At 41.2% G+C, this 18,225-nt stretch overlaps 5 protein-coding genes and 1 non-coding gene across 6 annotated transcripts; 1 reads left to right on the top strand and 5 right to left on the bottom strand.

Annotated features, from left to right (window-relative positions):
• Window positions 1–160: 160 nt before the first annotated feature.
• PHYBLDRAFT_164105 (hypothetical protein) lies at window positions 161–3,810 on the bottom strand (the record flags this gene model as incomplete). The annotated part of the gene is made up of 4 exons (XM_018434937.1): window positions 161–502; window positions 1,399–1,425; window positions 1,469–2,730; window positions 2,940–3,810. 4 exons carry the CDS (start codon window positions 3,808–3,810, stop codon window positions 161–163), a joined length of 2,502 nt encoding a protein of 833 aa, XP_018297055.1.
• A 236-nt stretch (window positions 3,811–4,046) lies between these two features.
• Window positions 4,047–4,119, top strand: PHYBLDRAFT_t57. Its single transcript has one exon. It is a non-coding gene; the product is annotated as a tRNA-Thr (tRNA).
• Window positions 4,120–7,991: 3,872 nt separating this feature from the next.
• PHYBLDRAFT_164104 (hypothetical protein) lies at window positions 7,992–8,615 on the bottom strand (the record flags this gene model as incomplete). Its single annotated transcript, XM_018434936.1, has 1 exon — window positions 7,992–8,615. One exon carries the CDS (start codon window positions 8,613–8,615, stop codon window positions 7,992–7,994), a length of 624 nt encoding a protein of 207 aa, XP_018297054.1.
• Window positions 8,616–8,648: 33 nt separating this feature from the next.
• Window positions 8,649–9,478, bottom strand: PHYBLDRAFT_141069 (hypothetical protein; the record flags this gene model as incomplete). Its single annotated transcript, XM_018430520.1, has 3 exons — window positions 8,649–8,869; window positions 8,933–9,238; window positions 9,325–9,478. The coding sequence occupies 3 exons, from the start codon at window positions 9,476–9,478 to the stop codon at window positions 8,649–8,651; spliced, it is 681 nt and encodes a 226-aa protein (XP_018297053.1).
• A 504-nt stretch (window positions 9,479–9,982) lies between these two features.
• Window positions 9,983–10,856, bottom strand: PHYBLDRAFT_164102 (hypothetical protein; the record flags this gene model as incomplete). Its single annotated transcript, XM_018434935.1, has 3 exons — window positions 9,983–10,069; window positions 10,136–10,240; window positions 10,656–10,856. 3 exons carry the CDS (start codon window positions 10,854–10,856, stop codon window positions 9,983–9,985), a joined length of 393 nt encoding a protein of 130 aa, XP_018297052.1.
• Window positions 10,857–12,854: 1,998 nt separating this feature from the next.
• PHYBLDRAFT_164101 (hypothetical protein) lies at window positions 12,855–17,658 on the bottom strand (the record flags this gene model as incomplete). The annotated part of the gene is made up of 4 exons (XM_018434934.1): window positions 12,855–13,003; window positions 13,071–13,256; window positions 15,618–16,974; window positions 17,023–17,658. The coding sequence occupies 4 exons, from the start codon at window positions 17,656–17,658 to the stop codon at window positions 12,855–12,857; spliced, it is 2,328 nt and encodes a 775-aa protein (XP_018297051.1).
• Window positions 17,659–18,225: the final 567 nt, after the last annotated feature.

The raw sequence follows: 18,225 nt of genomic DNA, 5'->3' as shown, positions 1-18,225 counted from the left end.
TTGCAAATCCAGCTTCTCTAATGCTTTCAAAATGATTTTTTACAGCACTAGGGCTTCGAATTTTGAGTGTTGGAGGGAGATTGGACAGAAGATAGGTTTTTCCCAAGGAGACAAGTGAAGAATAGACGGTATGATGACGGTGCAAAAGAGACAGGAGGCACTAGGCCGGTAAAAAGCGTGATCTTATACAGAACTTGGCAATAAGAGCATCGGCACGGAACTTCATACTTGACAGATTGCAGATGTGCTTCAACACAATTGTAGAGGACGTGGCATGCCCCCCAACAATCATGCGAAGACACTTATCTTGAATGGATTCCAGCACATTGATATCTTGTTTCAGTAGAGTGGAGATTGCCAAACCATATTCAAACTTTGGGCGGACAAAGATCTTATACAATCGTGAACTGAGCAGCAGAGAAAAACCAGAACGACAAGCACCAACAGAGTTTAGGGTTGCCATTGTAGCAAGTGTACCAGAACGTCTATGAGTGGCAATAGACTTGGAAGAAATACCCTTATTGGCAAAAGGAACACCCAGATAAATAAACAGGTCAGTGGCAGAGAGAACTTGACCATATAAAAGAAGTGGAACTGGCAAGCTTGCATGTGTTTTGGGATATATAACTTCACATTTGGTGGGGCTCCATCGATATCCAAGAGTAAGAGAGTGGTCTGCAGCAAGGTCTAGCATGGCCTGAACGTCTGAAAGAGAACCAAAAATAGCTACATCGTCGGCAAAGAGCAGAGAATTGATGGGTGTTGAGAAATGAATATGTCCAAAGCCATCTACACCTGAAGGAGCAAGAAGAGCATTATATGCATCCAATGAGGTAGGAGAGGGTGATGGAACATGGGTTGTAGTTTGTGAGTGAGCAACTGTGCGGAGCAATGGGGGCAGGGAGTTGATATATATTGAATACAGATGTGGACTGAGGACAGAACCTTGGAGAACCCCAGTGGCAGGTGAGAACGAGTGTGAAGAAAAGTTACCCAAAAGGACACAGATAGAGACATTGTCAAACATGTTAACCAAGAGACCCAAAAGTGCTGGTGGAGTGCAACGTTTTTGTAAAGCATGCCAGATGATTCGTCGATCCACTGTATCATAGGCAGCCTTGATATCCAGAAATGCAACAACAGGGTAGTGCTTATGACGGTGATAATAGGCTTTCATCAGATCATGGAGACAGAGAGCTTGATCCAAAGCACCACGGCGAGGACGAAAACCACCTTGAGCCACATCCAAAGGAGGAGAGTACTTGTGCAACTGGGGGGCTATACACATCTCAAAAAGCTTACGCAGTACAGAGGTCAAGGAGATTGGTCGGTAGTTTGCCGGGTCAGTTGGACTACCCTTCTTGAAGATTGGGAAGACCTGGGCTTGGCGCCACAAACTTGGAACATATGACCATTGCCAGCAAACTGTAAATAATAAAGTAAGAATGGGTGAGACATGTGTTTTTACAGGTTTTAGCATTTCAGCTCTGATATGGTCTGGTCCTGGTGCCTTGCGGTTAGGCATAAATTGCATGAATTCCTCTACAATTGGTGAGGTAAAGGGAGAGTCATCAGAGGCAAAAGGCACACTGTTACAAGTGGTCATTGGTGCTGGTGGTCGGGTTGCTGGAAGTATATGTCCACTATATACTGTTGCCAAATAGTCACACATTGTTGCTGCTGCTATGGCTGGTCCATCATCGTGCTGGAAAGTATGTTGTGGCTGTCTACGGCGTTTTAACTGCTTTATCTTTGATGTTGCTTTGCTGAAGTCACGTTCCATAGACTGACAAAAGACATGCCAAGACTGACGTTTTGCTTGCTGAACCTGAGATCGGAATTCGGCCTGTGCATGCTTGTGTTTAGTCCACCAAACAACTTTGTCAATACCTATTGCTAGGCGCCATTTTTTGTAACATTGGTTACGACGATCTGCTGCTGTTTGCAAAGCTACATTCCAGAAGGATTTCCAATGATTTGGGCGAGAGGGTCGATGTCCAATTGAGCTATTTAATGAGTCATAAATGAGTAAATTGAACTCATCAGTGATAGCATCAATGTTGGGTCTAGTGAGTGGTGGATTCTGTACAATGTCTTGCAAGGTGGAAAGGAGGGAGGTCGAGTTTTGATTGAAGGTATGAGCATAAAGAGCATGGACATCAGGTTCATTGAGGCGTGAGAGGTTCCATGTCTTGCGTAATGGTGGTGGCATATTGGTAGAGTGCTGTAGATCATAGGTAAAGGAAAGTGATAAAAGGCGATGATCTGATCCAAGAGACAAGTCAGTAGCAATATGAAGAGAAGGATTGATGAGTGGCATATTAGTTATAAAGAGGTCAATAATACTGCTGATTTCATAGTTGTTGCGGAAAGAAATATATGTTGGTATGCAAGGTGCAAGATCTGCATTTACAACTGATAGAGATCTCTCTTCTATCCAAGAACATAGTGCCAGTCCACGAGAATTTGATGCATAGTCACCAGTAACAGAGCCAAGTCTTGCATTGAAGTCACCACAAAGAATGGTATCATGTGTTAAAGGAATGGAAGAGAGTACATGTAGGACATCATGAGTGGGCATATTTGGTGGAAGATATAAGCATACAATTCTGAGTGAGCCAATTTTGACAGCCAGAGCATATTTGGAGGACATAGGTATTTGAGTGACGGCATAAGGACAGTGAGGTGATATGAGAACAGAAACACCCATAGAGCCCCTATAGGTGCCAGCTACAGGAGACCCATACAAGTGAATTTGTGACCATGATGTAGGAAGATGTGAGGGAGAGAGAAGCCATGTTTCTGTAATGAAGAGCATATGTAAGGACTGACAGTGTTGAAGGGTATCTTGAATGGCTCTGGGTTGCAGGCCATTGGCATTCCATAATCCGATATTGAGATTACTCATTCAGACATAGTGACTGATGAGCTGCGCTGACGTTTGAACAAAGACCCGCCAGTAGCATTAGTAAGAGTAGTACGTGTTGGTATTTCATCTTCACTGATCCACCCTTCCTCACAAAAGAAGTGACCAACTGGGATAGCAACGTGTGGGCGCAAGAACTGTAGGGCTTGGAGACATCTATCATGGTGAAGCATGGCAGCAGTGTTGGCAAGTTCATGAGTAGACAGAGATGCATACTTGGGATCAGCAACATTATCAGGATCAAGTGGATCAAATGCGTCCAAAATCTCAACAGAAGCAGTTGTCAGTTCGGCCTTAAATGTATCAGCATACTGGACATGAACAAGGATGCCAATGACACCTCTGGCTGGGAAGTTAATGTCCAAAAGTCGAGAAGAATCCACACCAAGAGTGCGGAGAGAGGAACGGACTTCTTTGTGCTTAAGGCGTCTTGATCTTGGAATATAAACATATTCATAACCTGAAGGACCAGAGGGAAGAGCAAACATACGGACAGAAGCTGCAATACGGCGAGCAGAGGGAACAGTAGACATTTTTGGGGCAGTTACAGGAAGAGAAACACTGGCTTTAGTAGCCCAAGTGGAGGCTTCCAGACCTGGTTCTTTGTTTTTGTCAGGAGCACCTACTGCGCCGGCTGGGTTCGAAAGTGAAATTTCTGAAAAGTTTTTTTCAGGTGCACTCTGAGATCCTAATTGCTTCTGCAGATTAGCAATTGTTGTTCTAGCATGGTCTAATTCAGTAGTTAGTCTTGCATTCTCTGCTGCAAGTCGCTCCAACTGGTCGGTTCTGTTTTGCACATTCATGATTTGTGCCTGCAATGTTGTCAGGAATGAGGTAAGCTCGGTTGGCAATCCCTGCATGTTGCCGATTTGCAAATTGGCCATTGGGATTGAGAATGCAGATGGCGTAATGTTGTCTGATTGAGCCGAAATTTTTTTTGCTGACAGCTGGGATACCAAGGACAAGGACTGCACTACTTTTGGCAATGGGAGGTACGTTTTTCGTGATGGATGGATCGTTTTGCGTAAAGATGTTGATGGATGGATACACTTTATATGTGGATTCGTCAAAAATAAAATTTTGGAACCCGGCAAATAAAATGCTTAAGCGAAAGAGCAGTGCCTTCTTGGCTCAGTTGGCAGAGCGTCTGCCTAGTAAGCAGAAGGTCGCCAGTTCAATTCTGGCAGAAGGCAATTGTGACTCACTTACACACTTATTAAGTGTGTGAGTTTTTAATTTATATTGTTGGGTACATATCGTTCCAGATCTGAGTTGTGTCAAACATTATTTTGATGAATCCATAAAATCTGAAGATGGTTAACCACAGTACTGTCAAGTCTCGATCTGGTATTTCTTTTCTGGCACTTGTAACTAAGTCGCAGAATCAATACCACTGGGGATCGTCAAGTTTATGAATAGTTTTTAGATAAGAATAAAGATGCTTTTTATTAAATATATTTCTTGACTATTTATACAAAATGACTAGGGGAGCAGTGCTCCCCCCCTCCCCCCTCCCTGGCGGGGGGCCCTGGAGCCTACCAGAAGTTAATATAAAACCCTTCCCTATTGGAAGTCTAAGTACCGTATAGCACAATTAATAGGAACATTTTATTTGAGTGAATTATATGAAAAGAAAGGATATGTATAGATGTTTTATTATTCAAAAAAAAATTAGTTAGATGAGTTTATAGTGTATGTTATATATAATTTTTTACTAAATGTCAAAGACTTCCTTAAATACAACATTGTCTGTAAATACAGTATTTGCCGTTTCGTTGGAATTTGCTAGTGTATCAAGCATTATCTTGATTGTAGAAGGTTTTCTGACCCGGGATAGAGCAACATACAGCTGGCCATGGGAGAATACTGGGGCAGGGAGATATAATCCAACACTCTCAAGAGTTTGACATTGTGACTTGTTTATTGTCATTGCAAATGCAAGACGAACTGGAAATTGGAACTGCTGGAATTCAATTTCATCATTTGATCCAGATGGATTAAGCTTTATTCTTGGAATAAGAGATACTTGCCCAGCATTTGATCCAGTCACAATTGTTGCTCTGATGACAGATGTTCCAAAAGAGTTGCAAATCAGGCATGTACCATTACAGAGCCCATTTTTTGGGTCAAGATTGTGAAGAAGCATAATAGGACATCCTTTTTTTAAGGACAGTGAGGGAGGTGGTAGGGATCCAGGATCATGGTATTTAGTAGCTCAACTGGATATGTCAACTGACCATCTTTATCAATTCCCTGGTCGACGCTCTTAAACTCTCGTGCATCTCCAGGAAACTGGCTCAGAAGAATATCATTGAGTTTCTTGACATCTTTATTCTTAGGAGTAAGCAAAGCACGGCCCATGAGGAAATGAGGGTTGGCTGCATTAGAGGAGAGATCATGGAAAACTGCTTTGGCCAGATCAGCAGGATTACATCCAGAAAGTAACATATGGGGCAGAATTGGGATGGTGTCATCACTGCCTGTTGTGTGGGCAGAACCACTACCAACTTGCAAGAGAAATGCTTCAAATTCCCTAAGCTCTAATGTTTCTTGTTCATTATTTGCTTGGGCAATTCGCATGTTTGTTGTAAGCCGCAAGATTTTTACATTTCTTTATGCAGATGCTTTCTTGATACATTGGCTTACAACCTGAGCTCTTGTTGCCTTGGGTATAACAGGAAGGACCTGCCAAAAATCGCATCCAAAAACAAACAACTTCCCTCCAAATGGAACGTTTTCAAGCAATGGATTGACAGCCTTCATTATATTTTGCATGGATCTGCTTACAGTATTAAAAACATCTTTACTAATCATAGAAGCTTCGTCTCAGATAACCAATTCCGTTCTTCTAATAAGTTGTGCCATTTGCGAGTTTGCGTTGATGAAGCATAAGGAGTTAAGATCAACTTGCACTGGAATCTTAAACCTGGAATGTGCTGTACGCCCACCGTCTAGCAGCAATGCAGCAATTCCACTTGTTGCTACTGCAAGAGCAATTTTTCCTTGTTGGTGAGTTTTTTGAAGCAAGGCATTAAAGACAAATGTCTTTCCCATCCCACCTGGACCATCCACAAAGTACAATCTTGAGGCTCCCACGTTTTCTTCAATTGCACTTAACACTGTTGTATAGACACGTCTTTGTGAATTATTGAATGTCAATGTATCTGGATCTGGCAAAAGCTGGGCTTGATCACATAAATCTTCTTGTTCTTGTATGATGGCTTGAACATCTTGCCCATTTGGGCTAAAGTGCTGGATGTCAGGCATTGGTGGAAGAACAAATCCAGTGAACAACATGAGAGACATAGAGTTGGCAGATAGATGACTTTCGATATCCCATAAACATCTGTCAAACATATCTTGTGTGGGGGCTAATGCAGGAATTCCACTACTTTCTCTTGCCAAATGAAGATAATCTTCAATCATAGAATTGCGATGAGCAAGCCACAAAGAGAAAGGATCTGATACTGCACAGAAAATCAAAAGAATAGCAAAGAGTCTTCGTAAAGAAAATGGGATCTGATGAGCTGCTGCCTCTTCCATACAGTTACTCCACTTATCATCATTCAAAAGTAATCCCAGAGCACGACATGCAGCTTGGTTTGTTTCATACACACATCCTTCTACTGTACATATGTCTTCAAAGCTTTTGGCCCCTTTAACATTATGCAGCAGTAATCGTAACAAATATTTTTCAATATCTCTCGGAGACACTGTGTAAACTCTGCCAATCATTCCTTTATCAAACCTCTTACGTGCTGTCCATTTTCGTTCTTTTGTATTCCATACATAAAGAGAAGAAAAGTCGACGTAAAGAAGTTTTTCAGATGATGGGCGTGTAGCATCATAGTCAAAATATCCCATTAAAGTAGTGTTTTTTCTGGAATTTCAACATCCTCTGGGTTAGAAGATGGATTATAATATATGGGTTGGGCATTTTCCAGATGGATTGAAAGTCGTTGGTAGCTGGAATACTCTTGATGAAGCTTGAAAGAAAATATTCTCCAGCATACTTCAGAAGTGGAGACATACTGAGCATCAAGAAACTCATTAACTTCGTTTACATGGTCTTGTTGTTGTTGTGGAGCGGAATTGGTGGGTGTAGGCTGCACACGGGCCATTGCATAGCCATGTCCTTTATATACATATTTGTAGAGGTATTTTACAGCAGAAACAGAGGTGCTAATCTCAACATTCATATGAGCATTGTATTTTGCACATATGTATCTATTGTGTGGAACAACCCATCCATTATCCATGATCTTTGGCCCTCTTCTAATAACTCTTCCATTTCGACTGCGTTGATAAATAGAATATCCGTTTCCACTATCGCTAGTCTCATTGCAAAGCTTTTTAGAATAATTCTTTGAACAGATCCCATTCTTCATGCATGATGCTTTTGGATATTTCTTTCTGCATGGGCCATGCATCATGCATTTTTTTACTGTTTCATATGCCAATGGCTCAGTTTCAGGATCTGGGATTTCAGCCGAAACTATTCTGTCAAAATCTTCTATTGTTTTTGGTTTAACTTGTGGTCGCAAAATCAAAAGAATGTGGGCATGAGGAAGTCCGCGCTTTTGGAATTCAATGACATATATAAAGGCCAAAACTTTCTCCAGAATATTTTTTTTGTAAGGTCAATCATGAGCTCTTTGAGCTTCATATTGAAAACCCAAGAACAAAGATCTGGTCTGTCATTAGCTTTTTGCCCAGCCAACAGGGAATTTGTGATTTCTGGCCACTTTGAATTGCAAGTGAAAGTTATGAACAAATCAGGCTTGCCAAAACAACGCACAATACTCATTGAATCTTGATAAAGTTGAGCCATATACCGAGGGCTACCAATAAAAGAAGATGGAAGAATAACTCTCTTTCCAAGATTTGCAAGATTACAATTGTTATGGATAACAGCATCCTGAATTCCACTATAAAGATCTACACGGAGACGATTTTGATTGCTGGTGATGAAGTGCAACCGATCGTGCTCAACTTTGGCATACATATCAACAATATATTGTTGAAAGAGACGGCCAAAAAGATGGAGGAGGTGCTGTGTGTTGCGTCAATATATCAAACGGTTTGAGTACCATTGCATTACTGTGACATGCTCTCCTGACAATGAGCTGGCATCAATAGTCCAACCATTTTCACCATGTGGAAAGAGTAGCACATAGTGTAAAGCATCATACGATCGGTGGTACTCATTGATGTTCTGTTGGAAGTTGGCTCTGGTGTGCAGCACAATGTCTCTTGAAGTACCCTCTTCATTATTCATAATAAGAACTGCTATTTCACTTGCAGTTGGAGCATTGTACCGTCTTAGATCCCAAGGCCCCTCAGCTACTAAACGCAAAGTGAGATCTATAGATTGTCCCTTTTCCCAAGAAATTTGATCCATTGTTCTGAAGAGATGTACAAATGGATTTGTTTCCATAAGAATGGACTGAATCTTCTCCAAAACACTTCTCTCCAATTGTGGGGAATGGTACTGTCTTTGATCTATCTGAGCAGCACTATCATAAATATAGATCTGAACGAATTTTGGGTGAGCGATATCAGATTCTGTCACTGGCAAAATAGATCCAATTCTATGACAAATTGTTCCGTGAATCCGGAAGTTGTATGCCCCATTGATATTGTTGCCAACAGAGGTATCAATTTTAGCTCCCAAAGAAGTAAAGCTCATTGTACTATTATAGCTTTGAATGTTTTCAAGAGACTACTTTCCATCACGTGTTCTATAGTTCAAAAGCTCAGCAATTCCTGTAGATGTTGGCTCAATTTGGGGGAGAACATGCTTTCCTTTGTTACAACACATAGAGAACGTGGGGCTTCTTAAAGAAGAACGACTGTTTTTTTCATGTGCCCACATCATTGCCCCACAAAATCGACACTCGATATCCATATCTCCCCTGTTATCAACTGCTGGTTCTGAAATAGCTGGAAGTCGGGCAATATTATTCAAGCCTCTGCCTCAATTTCTAGATCCTCTTGCTCTGCTACTGTTATTGTTTGGACAAAATCTGCTTGTAATTTGGTGATGATCAGTTCCGTTACAGTGAGGACAATGGGGTAAAATTGATCCTCTATTCACAGTTGAAATCTCCTCGACTTCTTCTTCTCTTCTAGTCACTTCTTCATTGGATGAAGTCTCCTCAATCTCTTCTTCCATGACTGCTTCAAGAACTTCAGTAATAGTCTCATTTGCGAGTGGAAATTCAGTCAACTCAGAAACTGAAATAGAAGTCAATGTTTCTATGTCCAAATTTTGGTCTTGGACAGGCTCACTTCTTATTCTCAAGGCAGCAGCTATTTTTTTTTATAAACACATTTATTATTAAAAAATATATATAATACTTGCAGTAATACGCATAAGTGTATAAATAAATAGTTACTTTGGCTACTTTCTGCAGGATATTCATCTACATTAGTTCTCTTTTGAGGAATGTGGAGAGAAATATTCTTTGGGTTCATGAGACATTGCTTATGAGTACTTCTGCTATGTCCAAGCATATGGCAAGCAGCACAACGACATTGAGTAGATGACATTTTATTTTTTGGTTTTTTTTTCAAAGTTAGAGTTTGGTTTGATAGTTGTATAAGTTTTTTGGCAATAGTTTGTAAAATAAATTCAAGGGGTTAATATCTCGGTATATCATGTGACATAGTAATGTCAGGAGCGGATTGGAATTGACACTCAGTTCCAATCCTACCCAATCAGGAACAACTACTCCAACCGCAGTAGTTGGGTGAGCAAGGCCAAGAAGAAGAAGACAACCATTGCTCAGCAAAATACCACAGCAAAAGGACTTAGCTAGAATCTAAGATACTGCGGCATCTTATAAATTAATATAAATATCACAAATATTATCACAAATAAACATTATCTTTATTTTCATATTTCATTCTATCTTATTATCTTATTGTGTGACTTCTCGCACATTACAGTAAAAGTGCTAGATTTTAGATGTGAATAGATGTTTTACAGGCAAATTCGTATATCACGTGATGCTGCTAATTTTGATTGATTTTAGATATATAGATAATTGATTTCTAGTTAAAAGAATAGCTATGATAATATGTCTTAGATGCCTGTTGTCCAGTAATATCTTCTACAAGTATATTCACTATCTTAAACGTCTAAAACATATATAAAAGACCAATTGGCAAAGTCAAGATCTTTTATCCTAAAAAGTCAACTCTTACTGGTTGCTTATAACTACCGATTTTGTTCACCAATGTCAACTCTGAAAGTACCTCTTTATGCACAGTAACATCTTCCTGAGCATTAACCGCAGTATAATGACTCTTCTTTTATTTAAATACTAGGGGAGTGGTGCCCCCCCCCCCCCCCCCTTTGGGGGGTCCCCATGGACTCTCCTCCCTGGCGGGGGGGGGGGGGGCAGAGCCTACCGGAAGTTAATATAAAACCTTTCCCTATTGGAAGTTCAAATATTGTATGCCACAATTTAATATGGTTATTTTTCTATATCCTTTTGTTGAGACAGGAGCTTATAAAATAAATTATATTATTAAAGATATAGATATATATGGAATTGAGAAGGAAAATAAGAATATAAAAAGATGTTTGCATGTGGCATAAACATAAAACAGTATAAAGAGTATATAGATTTAATAGTAAGAAAAGAAATTGGCATAATTTTGTTAAAGTACTTGGGTCATATATCATAGGCATAGGTTATTTGGTTTAGACTTTGAAAAGTACTTCGTTATATACAACGTTTTCAGTATATACAATGGCTTGTGGCATATTTGGGTCATATGTATGGTTGAGCATAATTTTGATACCAGATGGTTTCTGGATGCGGGAAAGGGCAACATATAATTGGCTATGAGAAAAGACTGGAGAAGGGAGGTATAAACCTACTTTATCAAGTGTCTGTCCCTGGAACTTGTTTATAGTCATTGCAAAAGCAAGACAAACAGGGAATTGACAGTGTTGAAAAGATATGGTTGAAGTTGATTCGGAAGGACTGAGTTTAATCTTAGGGATCAGAACAACTTTTCCTGAGTGTGAGCCAGTTACAACAGTTACCTTGATAACATGACCACTAAAAGAATCACAAATTAGATGTGTACCATTACAGAGACCATTCTTAGGGTTGAGGTTCCTGAGGAGCATAATTGGGCAATCTTTCTTTAGATTGAGAGAGTGTAGGGGAAGTGATCTAGGATCCAAGCTGTTGAGTAACTCAACTGGAAATTCCAAAAGAGCATCTTCATCAAGTCCTTTGTCAATACTCTTAAATTCCTGTGCCTCTCTAGGAAACTGTCTTAATAAGATATTATTTATCTTTTTGGCATAATTGTTTTTTGGAGTGAGTATGGCATGGCCCATAAGGTAATCCGTGTTTGTTGAATTGTCTTGGAGGTCGGAAAATATGGCACTGGCCAGGTGAGAGATAGTAGAGCCATGAATAAGCATTTCGTTGCGAACAGGGATTGTATAGTCCCCCCCAACTGTAGGAATTGATCTACTTCCAGCACGCAAGAGATAGGCAGCAAATTCTCTAAGGTCTGTTTCTTCAGCTGGACTACTTGCCTGTGCAATACGCATATTTGTTGTTAGTTTCAGGTATTTAACCCGATTTCACATTCATGATTTACTAATGCATTGTTCTACTATTTGAGCTTTAGAGACTCGAGGGACAATAGGTAGAACCTGATGGAAGTCTCCTCCAAAGGCAAAGAGTTTTCCCCCAAAGGGTACACACTCAAGTAGTGGATTCATAGACTTCATAATGTCTTGCATTGTTTGGCTAACGGCATGGAACATATCCTTGCTAATTATTGATGCTTCGTCCCAAATGATTAACTCGGTCATTTTAAGTAGCTGAGCAATTTGAGAATTTGCCTGTATATTGCACATGAAGTTTATGTCAAGCTCAAGTGGGATCTTGAAGAGCAAATGTACCATGTGGCTACCATCCAGCAATAATGCAGCAATTCCACTTGTTGCTACTGCAAGGGCAAACTTTTCTTGCTGTCTAACCTTTCTCAGTAATGCATTGAATACGAACGTCTTGCCAGTACCGCCAGGGCCATTGATAAAGAAAGATCAAGAAGATATCTCAGTTGCATTTAGTGAATCTAAGATTGTGTTGTACACTGTTCTTTGATTACTGTTAAACAGAAAAGGTCAGAATCTGATAAAGTGGATGCCTCGGCACAGAGGTCTTCTTGTTCTGTTATTAATGTGCGTTTTCTTTGAGCATGTGCCTGCTCTGGTATAGTTGGCAAGGGCGGAAGTGTGAAACCATCAAAGGAAGAAATGAATACGGAATTCACAGAAAGATGATTCTCAATGCTCCATATGCACCTATCGTACATTTCTTGAGTTGGTTCCAGAGAAGGGTCATTGTGCTCTGTTCTTGCTGCGTGAAGATAGTCTTCAATCATTGAGGAGCGATGGGCAATCCAGAGAGTATAAGGATCAGATACCTGACAGAATACCAAGAGAACAACAAATAATTGTCTCATTGATGACAGCAACTCATGTGCAGCGGCTTCTTCTATGCAAGCATCCCATTCACAATCATCGATCAATAGGCCAAGAGCTCTATGAGGTATTCAGGATTGTTTATGGGTTAGTATCTCAATAATGGGAAAAGTAGATACTGTGAGAGTGTTATTTATTAAAGAGACAAAATAATATTGTTTATATCTGCTACTATTCAAATCCCTGTAATTCAAATCCCTGTTGTGTAATGGTTGGTTTACACTGTATGAGTGTGTAGTGTACGTGTGCCTGGTGTGTAACAGTTCCGGAGATTGTTAACTTGCCAGGTTCATTAGCAAGAAGGAACCAGTGTTTGGTTGTGGGGTCTGTTCTTCACTCAATTGTGGTGTGTATACCACATTACCCCCTTCCAGGTTGAATAACTGTGTTGAGAGTTGATTTACTTTAGACTGAACGGACCATGTTAGCTTCTTGGGCATAGCATCGGGCGTTAGCATCGTGAACATTATCGTGTTGTACGTAAGCGTATTGAGCGTTAGCATCTTGAGCGTTTGCTTCGGCGTGTAGGTGTGGGCTGCGTAGTGCGGCGTTTGCTAATGTATGTTGCAGTGACGGCGCGTGTCTGATGTGGGTTTTGTGTCTTGTCAATTGGTGTTGTACCAAGTCGATCCCAATAATCCGCAATAGGTTTAGGGCTGCTAAAGGACTCAGGCGTTTGCCATGTATCGTCTTTTTCTTTGTAGCCTTCCCATCTTACTCTGTACTCGTATTTTCCTTTAGCCAGTTCTCTATGAGCTACTACTGCTCCGACTGTAAAGTATTCTTTGCCAATTTTCTGGACTTCATCTAGTGAGACGAGTTTGTCCTGTGAGATCAGCTTGAGTTGTGAGAGTGAATATTCTCTGGGCATTGGTAGTCCTTGTTCATCCATGAGGATGTAAGAACCTCCCTGCTTCTCTCTGACTACGGTGTAAGGACCTTGGTATGCAGGTTCTAGTTTACCGTGTTGGAGTTCTTTAATCATGACTTGGCTATTAGGAGGGAATTGTATCATCCTGTATTTCTTATCAAACTTGCCCTTTTGTGCATTTGTTACTGTTTTTGCTCTTTCAGCGATTGCGGGAAATACAACGTCTGCCATTGTTTTTATACACTTTTGTAGCTCATCCTCTGTGAGTGATGGTACTGCTGGATCATCGGCGTAGCTTTTAAATCCGTTCATTGTTCTGGCGAACATAAGGTTGTAAGGAGCCGTTCCATTACGTTTTGTTACTTTGGCATTCATTGCTAGCTGTATGCTAGGTACATAGAGGTCCCAATCTCGGGTTGCTCCTTTTATACATTTCTTAATCGCGTTGGTTGAGGTTTGAACCCAGCATTTGGCTACACCATTAGCTCTTGGGTGATAGGGCGTAGCTAATCTGTGATCAAAACCAGATGTTTCAGCTAGTTTTTTCATAAGTGAATTGACGAACTCTTTGCCATTGTCTGATTGTAAGTATCTAGGGAATCCGAAATTACAGAAGACGTCTATTACAGTGTTGACAACAGTGTCCTGTGCTTTATCAGGTATTGCATGTAGTACACAAAATCTTGTGCAAATGTCTACTATTACTAGTAAGTAGTTATTACTGTTATGTGAGGTCGTGAAAGGACCTGCTAAATCAATAGCCCAATGATCGCATGGTAAATATGTGTGAATTGGTCGTAGAGGGTGATAATCTTTCTTTGCTATTTTATACTTTTGGCATTCTATACAGTCTTATACAACCTTGCGGCGTCTCTATATATGTTTGTCCAGTGTATCCCTTCGTCATGAAGTGCGTTTGTCATGGCATCTGCTCCAAAGTGTCCGAAAGTGTGAGCTTTGGCAAGAAGTTCTTCTCTGTCACTGTCTGGTGGTGTTAGCATCTCGTTGTAATTGGTGTTGACTACAGTTTGTTGTCTATTAATGACTGTTTTTTTGGCCTGTGAAATTAACTGCGAAGTCATTACCCCCTTCCAGCTCTTTTTCTGTAGGGAAAAGGCGTGATAGCTGGTCAGGTAAGATGTTGCTTAGACCGGGCAGGTGGAGTACCTCAAATGAATATTCGAGTATGGTATCCAGCCAGTTTATCATCATAGCGTTGGCAATCTTTTGTGTATGTATATATGTGAGGGCTTTGTGATCGGTGTATAGAGTGAACGGATTTCCCCAAAGATATTTGTGGAACTTATTCAATGCATATATTACTGCGAGTAGCTCACGTTTTGTAGTGGAATAGTTTCGTTCGCTTTTAGACAATGCACGAGCCATGAAACCGATGTGTTGCGTTTCTCCATTGATGACTTGATATAGGACAGCACCTATTCCTACGTTTGATGCGTCTGTGGCCACACTAAAAGGGTACTTTAGGTTTGGGTAGCACAGGATAGGCAGTTTGAGTAGGATGTCTTTTAGGTTTGTGAAGCTGTTATAATGCTCGTTGGTCCAGAGAGGTGTAAGATCACCTTCGTTACGAAGTCGATCAAGAGGTGCGGTGAGCTGGGAGACATTAGGTATATGTTCCCTGAAGTAATTTATAACACCAAGAAACCGTTGTATATCTTTTCCGGTGTTAGGCGTAGGCCATGCTTGGATGTTACTGACCTTTCTTGTATCCAGTGAAATGCCTTTATCTGACACACAAAAGCCTAGTAAGAAGACTGCTCTTTGTGCGAAATGACATTTCTTTGGATTTAAGATGGGATTAACACTAGTAAGTTGTTCTATTGCTGTTTTAACATGTTTTGTGTGTTCCTCCATGTTACGAGAGAATACCACAATATCGTCTACAAATGTGATTACAAAAGGCATATCTTTGAAAGCAATGTTCATAACCCGCTGGAATTTAGATGAGATGGGTTTAAGTCCAAAAGGGCAGCCGCAGAACATGTACTGCCTTCCTTTGAAGGTGAATGTTGTTTTAGGTCTGTCTGGCTTGTATACCTCAAATCGATGGAAAGCACTTGTAAGGTCTAGGGTAGTGAAAACAACCGCATCTTTAAGTGTGTGAAATACGTCTCTTATAAGAGGTAAAGGATATCTGTCGTCTTTTAAAAGTTTGTTGATATGTCTGGGGTCTAGACAGGGTCTTCTGTCTGTGTAATTACCAAACATGTCTTTTTTCGGTGCTAGTGTAATAGGACTATTCCATTCTGTATCATTAGATGCCACCTCTATCGTACCATCTGCTAGCCAAGTGTTTACAGTCTCTTGGATTCTAGGCTCATATACTACCGGTAAAGGGTATTGTCTTCTGTAGGAAGTTACGCCTTCTGGTGTGTCGATATGGATGATAGATTCTGGTATAGTGCAAAATGATGTTTTAGGAATAAGTTTGTTGGATCTGATAGATTGTTCTATAGCTTCCGTAAACTGTTTTTGCTCCTCAGATGTGCCAGCAGGAGATTTATTAGGTTCTGGCCCATCATCTGGAGTGTTTTCTCTCAATGAATCACTTTTTTGATCGTCCCAAGTAGTTGCTAAGTTTCTAATTGCCATGCCCAGTCTGGGCATTAAGTCTGTGCCAATGCTCATCTGTGTGCCTAAGGCTAAACTCATTACTACGAAGTTGTGATTCAGTTTACGACTCATATAAGATAATGAAAGGTTCTCAACAGTGCCTAAATGTTCCGCTAAGCTATTCTCTGACGCTAAATAAATGTGCTGCTTTTTTGAACTACATTTAGTGATAGGTAGAGAGAGAGAGGAGACAAGGTCTGGAGAAATGAAAGAAGCGTTTGCTCCGGGGTCCACCAGTGCCCACACCCAGCTACTCTGAACAATTATAGGAACATAGAGTGAGCCGTCGTTATGTGACGGTGCAGTGAGGTGGTGAATGTTAAGGTGTTTACCTTGTGCTTGTAGATTGAGTTGGCTCAGGTCCAGCTCAATTCTACTATTCAGCACATCCTCACTGTTGACTGTTCTTGTGCTGCGGTTTGCAAATACCGGCTTTTTGGCTTTGGCCAACTGAAATTCAGGGCATTTATGCACGTTGAAGTACGGAACTTTATGACTGTAATGGCAGAGGGGTGCTGGTCTTGGTGCTGGTGGTGTGAAGGTCTTATTCTCCGTGCTCGTAATACTCTTGAGTATGTGGCATTCGTCTTTGCTGTGTCTGCCCTTGGGATGCAAAGGGCAGGATCCTCTGTTGTTGTGATTGTTTCCACGTTGTTCTCTACGGAATTCACCGCGTCCTCTCTTGCTGCCGGTGTACTTGTGATTGTCTTCTTGGTATCTCTTGGTACCACTTGTGGTCCGTTCCTCTTGGAACAGGGAGTCTGTCTCCTCACCACTAGTGGCCACAATCAACGGTATGACTTGGTGTATGTTCTTGGGAACAACCAAGCCGTAGTGCTGCGTAAGTGTTTGCCACGCTTTCTCTCTTACAGGTCTCAACAGCTTGGAGGTGAAGAGCCATACAAGCTCGTCGCTACTGTCGAGGTTGGTGGCATGAACGCTGTCCAGGAATCTTTCCGCATATGCTCTGACGAGCTCTCCTGGCTTTTGCAGCATGCAGTGGACTTCATGCTTCTTGATCTACAGATGGTACAGGTTACCGTGCTCGCTTTCTAGCTGCTGGCGTACCTCCTTCCACTTCAAACCTCTTCCGGCCCTTGTCTTCTCAAATGAGACGCGTTGTCTCTCATCACAGGTAAGCCAGAACAAGCGTTCCCAGTGCTGATCAAAATCCAGGTTGTGTGCCCGGAGCTGCACTTCGAAGTCGTTCAAAAACGCGGCAATGGAGTCGTGGACTGCCTTGTTGGTCTGATGGACTGGTCCACCACGAAGCTGGAAGGCAGGAAGGTTGGGGGGAACAAAGGAGTCTGCCTTGTTGTTGCCTCGGTATTTTCCAGCTTTCTTCTCAATATTGGCCCTGAAGACCTCAACGGCTGATGGGCTGGACATCATCTCTTGGGCGTCACAGAAAGCCACCCAACGCTCTTTGGTGTTGGCCACCTCTTCTTGGGCCTTTCTTATATCGTCGAGTTTAGCCTCGGGGTTTTCCAGAACCTTTATCAACTTTTCTGCTGCTTTCTTGCGGCAAGCGTCAATTTCTATCCCAATTGCCAGGATGTTGATTTCTTGGTTGCGTTCCTCTTCCTCCATCTCGAAGTCCTCGTTGTTGCTTTGGCTGTCTTCTCTAGTGTCCTTTTGCAATTCGCTCTTCTGCGATTCATCATTCGAACTGGTGATGGAGGCATTCGCAATGTAATTGTTCATTTTTGTCAAAAATACACTTCACAGTAAAAAATGAGGTATTCGGGATTGTTTATGGTTTAGTATCTCAATAATGGGAAAAGTAGATACTGTGAGAGTGTTATTTATTAAAGAGACAAAATAATATTGTTTATATCTGCTACTATTCAAATCCCTGTAATTCAAATCCCTGTTGTATAATAGTTGGTTTACACTGTATGAGTGTGTAGTGTACGTGTGCCTGGTGTGTAACAGTTCCGGAGATTGTTAACTTGCCAGGTTCATTAGCAAGAAGGAACCAGTGTTTGGTTGTGGGGTCTGTTCTTCACTCAATTGTGGTGTGTATACCACACTCTACATGCAGCCTGATTTGACTCATGAAATACACCCTCAACAGTTTGCAGATTTTCAAAGCTTGTGGCGCCTGGTACATTGTGCAGCAAGATCCCCAAGAAATATTGCTCTGCATCTCTTGGGGATACAGCATACACTCTCCCAATTGTTCCTTGTGAATATCTCTGTCTTGGTTTCCAAGTCTTGTCTTTTACATTCCAAACGAAATGAGAAGAAAAGTCGTGGTAGAGATGTTTG

Source organism: Phycomyces blakesleeanus, assembly GCF_001638985.1.
Source record: "Phycomyces blakesleeanus NRRL 1555(-) unplaced genomic scaffold PHYBLscaffold_3, whole genome shotgun sequence".
NCBI lineage: Eukaryota > Fungi > Mucoromycota > Mucoromycetes > Mucorales > Phycomycetaceae > Phycomyces > Phycomyces blakesleeanus.
This window is presented reverse-complemented; position numbering and strand designations above follow the sequence as displayed.